This window comes from Mustela putorius, unplaced genomic scaffold (genome assembly GCF_011764305.1).
Source record: "Mustela putorius furo isolate JIRA1106 unplaced genomic scaffold, ASM1176430v1.1 tig00003962_pilon_pilon_pilon, whole genome shotgun sequence".
In the NCBI taxonomy this organism is placed as follows: domain Eukaryota; kingdom Metazoa; phylum Chordata; class Mammalia; order Carnivora; family Mustelidae; genus Mustela; species Mustela putorius.
In genome coordinates, this window is record NW_025422106.1 from 3049565 (window position 1) to 3057085 (window position 7521).

The 7521-nt window shown below is 57.2% G+C and overlaps 2 protein-coding genes across 2 annotated transcripts in view; one reads left to right on the forward strand and one right to left on the reverse strand.

Annotated features, from left to right (window-relative positions):
• Positions 1 to 2956, forward strand: part of LOC101684655 (calcium-binding protein P-like) — a 53455-nt gene extending 50499 nt beyond the window's left edge. Inside the window, exons 4-6 of the mRNA XM_045070292.1 lie at positions 7 to 130; positions 273 to 591; positions 2222 to 2956. Coding sequence (XP_044926227.1) covers positions 7 to 130; positions 273 to 591; positions 2222 to 2348 — 570 coding nt within the window. The 3' untranslated portion in view covers positions 2349 to 2956. The remainder of the gene's footprint in view (positions 1 to 6; positions 131 to 272; positions 592 to 2221) is intronic.
• A 1016-nt stretch (positions 2957 to 3972) lies between these two features.
• On the reverse strand, positions 3973 to 7318 carry HOXB13 (homeobox B13). Its single transcript, XM_004764894.2, has 2 exons — positions 6586 to 7318; positions 3973 to 5770 (listed from the first exon to the last, which is right to left on the reverse strand). The coding sequence occupies exons 1-2, from the start codon at positions 7196 to 7198 to the stop codon at positions 5517 to 5519; spliced, it is 867 nt and encodes a 288-aa protein (XP_004764951.1). The 5' UTR covers positions 7199 to 7318; the 3' UTR covers positions 3973 to 5516.
• Positions 7319 to 7521: the final 203 nt, after the last annotated feature.

Consider the following 7521-nt stretch of genomic DNA (forward strand, 5'->3'; position numbering starts at 1 on the left):
TTTAAGTCATCTTTACACCCAACATGGGGCTTGAACTCTCCACTCGGAAATGAAGTCCCACACTCTTCCCAGGAGCCAGCCATACGCCCTCCGATTTATCTTTTTAAGGGCCAGAGCCTTTCTCTTAACGGTGAGTTAGTCAATCATCAGCGTTTTCATTACAGTTCATTTTCACTGAGTTTTCAAAAACAGGTGTGTTGCAAAGAATTCTGATTTTTAAATAAGAACAATAGCAGTAGCATTAACAATAATATTGGCTTTGTCTCTGCCAGGACTCCATCCACTCGGAGACCAACAGCGGTCATCTGGGGGGCCTGGTGGCTGGCGCTCGTTCCCACCTGCCAGCCTGTCCCCTGCCCAGGCCACGCCCGTCCCGCATGCTTCGAAGCGCTTTCCACTCCCGCAGCTGCGCGTCTCTCCAGGAACCAAAGTGGAGATGCCCTCGCCTGGTGGTCAGTCTCTGGGCTCGAGTTCCTTTTACCCGCCCTTCCTTGCCCGCCTAGATCGTGGACTCTCCGCATTCCTGGGAAGACCTTTCCAGAGCTTTCTGAAGCGGGTCCCAGACAGAGCGGCAACGCCTTCGGCCCATGGGTCAGTTCATTTATCTTATTACGGAGAAACGCACTCTTGGAGGTATTGAAACTAGCCAGTCCCTGGTCTGAGGAATGGGTGCACAACACTCGTGTTCTCTCTGCAAAGGCCGGCCGGGGATTCAGCTTGCGTCAAGGCCTTGAGCTCGGCAGGAGCCGGCCTGGAGGTTTCAGCCTCCCGAGCGGAGCGGCGCAGGGCTCCGCTGGCTCACCTTAGGCTAGAGGAGAAAGGAGAGGAGCGCGGAGAGTCTGGGGCGGGGCTCAGGGAGAAGGCGCACAACAGAAGGCTCCCCACTTCGGGCGAAGGCCAGAGTGTCTCCTCCCCAGTGCATACAGAGGCCTCCTCGCCTCCCCCCAACCTCGGAGTCCCCAGCCCTTCTTCAGGTCCCTCCAGGCTTTCCCCCGCGGCTTGACCTTCTCCCGCCTTCCCAAGACCGGAGGTGCCCCCCACACCCCTCCTCCCCCTTTCCCCCTCTTCCTGCAAAGCGTTTAAGAGAGTAAGGGCGGAGGCGTTGAAGACCACCTACCAGAAACTTCAAGTTCAATGGCAAAGTCCCTGCCCCTCCCTCCGGGCTCGGGCAAAAGCTGTCGCTTTTCCTCATTCTGGGGGCGACTGAACTCTTGCTGCCGCCGTCCCCTCTCTCACTTCGGGGGCAGTTTAGGGGAGGGGAGCCAGTGGTGGAACTCTTTCCTTCCCCCCATCGACCACCCCCCACCCCCTTTCTAGACAGAGGCAACTTGTAGCCGACGGAGGCAGAAAGGCTGGCATCAGTGCCCCCACTGGATGTTTTTAAGTATCTCTCCAGGCCCAGATCAGCAGCGGAGGCGGGGGGAGGGGGAGTGGAGGTGCGCGACGGGGGGTGGAGGTGCGCGACGGGGGGGAGGAGCGGGGGCGGGGAACAGAGGGGTGTCCCACTCAGGTGAGAGGCCGAGGGCTCGCTCTAGGGCTTTCTGCCCCCTTTCCTGGAGAGGAACTGTTCAGGTCTGCGAGAAGAAGAGACAAATTCCTTCAAAAACAGCAGCACGGCCTTCCTTGGCCCCCGCGCAGCAGGCGCCCCGCGCTTTATTGGAGGTTTAGGTATCTAACCCACCATTGTAGTAGCTCTGCGGCTTCTATTAGACCGGACGCAGGCGGCGGCGCAGAGCTCCCCCCGAAGGAAGCCTAATTAAAGTGCAGCACTTAGGGCCTCGGATAAAACTTTAATGAAGGGGAGGCGGGGAGGGCAGTTTTCTCGTTGGAGGAAGGGAGCCGGGCCGCTGGGAGCGCTGGCGGGGCTTGATCAGGGCCTTTTTCCAGCCGCCGGGGCAGCTTCCGGCTCTGGAGCGACTCACAGTAAGGCGGGGGGAGGGCGGGGGACACAGCGGTGCGGATTCTCCGCCGCCCGCAGCCACGGTGGGGGCGGGGGGTGTCCCGAGCGGCCAGCAGCGTTCGCCAGCGTGAGTAAAGGACCCCAGGGCTGGAGCCTCCCCCCGCCTGGCTCTCCGCCGGGCTGCCGCGGGAATTTAGATTAGAAAAGAGCTTCCAGAGGTCGCGTCTATGCAGTTCTCCACCAGTGCCCCCCCTAATTCAGCCTCCGGAAGCCTAATAAAATACAACGGCTTTGGAGTTAGACCTGATTTCGGTTCTGCAGCCGGCGTAGACGCGACCCTCTGATCCCGTTTGGACGCCTGCTGAGACTCGCAGCCGGAGGTGTTCAGCTCGGAGTCCGGGAGAGGGCGTGGAGGGCAGCTCCGAGGACAATTATGCGTCGCTGGTAGATAAAGACTCTCGGGGGTATTTTCGGGAATCTATTTGTACGCTTCCCCGGGAATTTGTTTATGAGAATGTTGTCTGAATTCGCCTATTTATGAACGTTGTGTTCGCATGTTTCAGGCTGAATAATTTTTAGCAAGACACGCTGCCCAGTAGCTGCAGATGGCCCTAGTCCAAACCAAATCGCTGCAGACAAGCGACTGCGGGTAGATGGGTTTTGTTGAAATGGAACACAAATTAGCGAGAGATTTTTAAATGCTCGGTCTCGGTGGGAGGGTGTCTAATTTGCCTAGGGAGTAAAAATGGTGTTTGGAAAAGGGTTTCATGAAAGGATTTAAAGCCAAAAGAAATTTAAATTTGTTTTGTTTTGCACAGGTTCCAAGTTCATCCCTGGGCGGGGCGGGGAGGGGGGATATGAGGGGGCGGTGTCGCCGCGAACTGCCCTGCGGAGGAAGATAACACTCCAGCCGCTTGAAGTCCTAGACCCGGGGCAGAAGGTGCCGCAGTCCTGCTCCTGGAAGCCCGACTGGCCTGTTTATTCCACGTATCTCGTGCTGCCCTCCTTGCCTTCTTCCTGGCTCTCCCGCTCGCTGGACCGATCCATCTGCCGGTACGTTGGCCCAATTCCAGGCGGCTCCGGATCCTGGCTCTCTCACAAGCTGCCCCAAACCCTTCACCCCCGGAGGCCCGACACCCCAGGCATCCGGAAGCCAGAGGCTCCGTTGGGGGGTTAAGGCCCAGCCGCCTGGCGAGTTTCCCTGAGATAGCAAACTTCTGCCGGCAGGGGGCTCCCTTGGCTTTGTAATAGTCCACAAACTCACATTGAGTTTATAATAAATCTCTATAATCCCAAATCTTTTGTTCGTTCTGGAAATTATTGCGAACGGGTAATAGAACGAAACCTTCAGTCCCTGGTAATGGTGTGGAGGAGATAGAGCCTTGGGAGAGCAGAGTCTCGAGGTCTCTTTCAGGCCTCCAGCTAGGCTGGCTAGTTTAGTCCTAAAGTGTCAGCCCCTTGTGGGGCTTTTCCTCTCCTCCTGTGGGGACCCCGCACCATGGATCCCCCTTGATGTGTCCCACACCCTGCCCCCATGACCATAGGCACTGAAGTATCGCCATTTCTGAAGTGGTGAGGGAGGGGTCTGCACACACTATTCTTGAGAACCTGCAAAGTTCAAAGCTACTTGCCCAAGACCCTTGAAGGAGACTGTGAAAGGCAGGAAGTAACTTCCTCTGAGCCAGGCACTTTACCCAAGAGCTTAAACTGAACCACGGGGCTTGGAAGGTTGTTGTTGTTGTTTGCTTTTTGTTTTTTTAATCACAAAATTGACACACACACACCCCAAAGCCCACACAGTCTTTCGAGACCCAAGAGGGGAGGGTGACTGGCAATCTTTGGGGCCTTTCCCCTTAGCCCTGGGTTCCTCTTTGGTAAATAGATTTTAGGAGAATCTGAGTTGCTTCCCATCTCATTCCCAGGAGAGGAGCCAGGACTAGGGTCCCACCCAACGGTGGGCTGTAAACACCCCAAACCCTGGGCAACACAGGGCTTCCTGGAGAACCATGAGGCTGAGCCAGCTCCTAGAGGCCATTGTGGCAGTACCGCGGGCCTCACAGGCTGCTCCGATGGTGGCTTGGATCATGTGTGGTGCAGGTCCTCTCCACTTGGAACCTGGGCTGTGGATCGCTGGGAGTGTGTCTGCCCGGATGCCCCAGCCCAGGCTACAGGAAGACCCAGGGCAAACCCACTGACTTGGCTGCGGGACCATGGTCTTGAATCCCACAGGGCCCTGGGCCCAGGTACACAGCAGGAGGGAGGTAGCACAGAGGTGAAGACTCCGTGTCAGGGTCCTGGGCTCTGCAGCTCTGCAAACAGCCAGTCTGCCCCAGGTTTCTGGAATTCCATACTATGAGTCTCTGTCTACGTGGATGGAGAAAAGAGAGTAGGCGCCAACGTGATCTTCCATCCACCCAGGTTTCAGGGCACTTGGACTAAACCAGGGCAAAGTGACAAGAAATCTGCAGCCCCAGTTGCCTAAGATGCCTGACCTTGGTCTCTGGGTTTCTGCCACTTGCTGTTCTCCCCTGACACACACACACAAAAGGGCCTGTCCCATTTCCCAGGCCCGAGGCCCCCTGCAAGCTTCTCTTGGTACCAAGGGGAGGCAAACAGAGGGGGAATAGGTAGTGAAGGGTCATTTTCCGGTTTTCTCTCCAGCCTGGCTATTCCAGCGTGTTTGCGACGTGCCTGCCAGTAGGGTCACGTTCTACTCTCTAGTTCTGTTCCTATTTGTGCCTGGGAGGGGCACGTCTACAAGGCCACAAATACCTATCTCATGCAGCTCCCAAATGCCCAATGAACCATAACCCGGACAAAACCACTGGGAACGTTAAGGGAAGACTTGGAAAGTTTAGGGAAGGAAATGAGAGATGGAGAATTATCCAGGCGCTTTCTCAAACTCAGTTTTTCTGCAGGAAGGAGGACTTGGACTCAGGAGGGCAGCTCTCTGGCTTCGTTTTCACCCAAGGACAAAATCTAAGAGTTCACAGTGGGACTTTCTGAGACGGCCGGGTACAACCTTGGGAGTGGGCAGGGAGGAAGGGAGGGAGGGAGAGGTGCCCTCTAGGGTTGTCCATCCTGCCCAGGGGTCATCTTAGAAAAATGCTAAATAAGAAACAGTAGTCCCAGGGATGAATCTGCCTTTTCTCCTCTCTGCTGCAGTTACTGGGATGGGGGATGGGATTTGGAAACGTAAGTGGATCCAGAGGAAGCTTCCCTGCCTTGAGTCTCCCTCCAAGTTTATTCATAATCAACTCAATTCATGCAAGCAGTTTCTAAAGTGCTCTTCAGAGCTCTAATTAGAAAATACGAAACTAATTATCATAGTAACTCATACTGGTTATGGTGATTACTGCCACCACCAGGATGAATGATTATGACTGCCACGGGCCCTGTGGGTGGTGTGTTACTCTGGTGAACTGAACTGTAACTCTGGGCCTCATGGGCACCCTAGAACACACAGGGGCACCCAGGCCATCCCTGAGGAACAGCCCAGGAGCTGTGGCCTGGGAGCCCCTCAACAGAGTCCTGTGCTCTAGCCTGGTACCCTTGGACTCTGGGTCTCCCCAGGATACTCCCACTTCTCCCTCACCTCCCCAGCCAGGGATCTCCCTCATGGATTAGTGGTGGTCTTGACCTTGGCCAGGACTTTCTTCTCCTTAACCCGGCGGTTCTGAAACCAGATGGTGATCTGGCGCTCTGAGAGGCTGGTGGCTGCCGAGATCTTGCGCCTCTTGTCCTTGGTGATGAACTTGTTCGCTGAATACTCGAGCTCCAGCTCCCGCAACTGGCCCTTGCTGTAAGGAATGCGCTTCTTTCGGCCACGTCGGAAGGCGCAGCCATCTGGAGGGTGCTGCACGCCTGACTCTGTGCCCAGGAGAAGGAGGGAGAGAAAATCTCGTTCAGACCTCTGCCCACAAGCCCAGGCAAAGACCCCCGGCCCCACAAGCTAAGTAATCCTACAGGAGCACCCAGATCACCTTCTGGACATGCATACACTCTCCCCCAGAGCACCAGGGGACACTTTGACTTCCGGCTGGTTTCTGATGACCGCTCAGGCTTGGAAAGACCAGGCTTCTGCAGGCCACCGTCACCTATCACTGTCCTCGCGACTGACTGCAGGTCTGCAAACACACCCATCGCGCATGGCCAGACCTTTGCCCACAGTCACACATACCCACCCTCACATGCATTTTCAGCCTCTTGGCCACTCTTATAGATCCTGCAGGCAAATTAAGTAGAGAAGGGCATGCATTTACGCGCGCACGCGCACACACACCACACACATACACACACGACATGCACACATATACGCACCCCTAAGTTATGACTTCAGGAAATCTAAAATTTGCTTTGGAAACTGAAAAATTCATCTGAGACAAAATGAGGGCTTGAATTCTTTACAGAATATCTGATATCTATGTTCCTACCCACCCCACCTCCCCTACTCACTGAATTGAGTCATTTTGGTGGAATTAAACCTGGGATCTGAGAGGTGGAAACAGCTTGAGCCCCGCAGCAGCAAAAAGAACCAAACACTCGGACCTAATGAAAAGCTGGTCCCAAGGCCTCCTAGGTTGGCAAAGCCCACAGCCATGGCTCCCTTCACTTCCTCCCATGACAGAGCGGCCTACAACCTCCCTGACAGCACCAACGGGACCCAAAATAGCGGGCCAAGTTACCTGCAAATGCCGCCTTCCAGAAGGGACCCGGTGGGTTCTGTTCCCCCTGGCAACACATCTGGCCATTCCAGCCCCCGGTGAGGGACCAGGGCTGGTAACTGTCCACAGGCAGCAGGGAGTCGTGGCGGGGCTCCCCCGGGGCGCCCAGAGTCTGCACCACCGACACATCCAGGTAACTGGCCATTGGCTGGTAGGGTCCTGGGTACCCCGGATAGAAGGCAAACTCGGTGGGCCGGCTGGGGTACTCCTCCCCGGGCGCGGCGGTCTCGGCGGGGTAGGCAGCGAGGGTGGCCGCCTGGGCACAGGGCTTCAGCGAGCTCCGGGACACCCGGCAGGAATAGTACCCGCCTCCAAAGTAGCCATAGGGCACCGCAGCGGGGGCCGTCCCCTGGGGCACCCCGGGGCACGGGTGGCACTGCTTTGGCGGTTCCGCAGAGCCCGGCAGGTCCAGGGGGGCATAGCTGACGGCGGCGGGCAGCAGCGGAGGGGCCCCGGCGGCGGCGGGGTGGCTGGGGAGCGGGGAGCGGGCGGCTAGATTCCGGCTCCCTCCGGCTCCGGGCAAGCCTTCCATGGCCTTGGCCCCGTCCAGGGTGGCATAATCGCCGGGCTCCATGGGGCCGAGGCTCGGCTCATGGGGTGCCGGGGGTGGGGGATCCGGGGGGCGCCCAGCTCGCTCTCCCCACCTGGGCCCCCAGGAATCCAAGGCGTTTTTAAATCGCTCCCAGCTCGCAGGGCGCCTGCCTTCGCTCCAGCCCGGCCGTCCTGACGCAGGACACGCAGGTGCCAGGGCACGCGCGCTGATTGGCTGCAGCCCGGGGAAGAGAAGCTCATAAAATCTTCATGGCAGAAATTGCGAAAATACTTTACCCTGCTTCTGTCTTTCTCTCGCCCGCTCCTTCCTCCCTCCCTCCCTTTCTCCTCCCCTCTCTCCCTCTT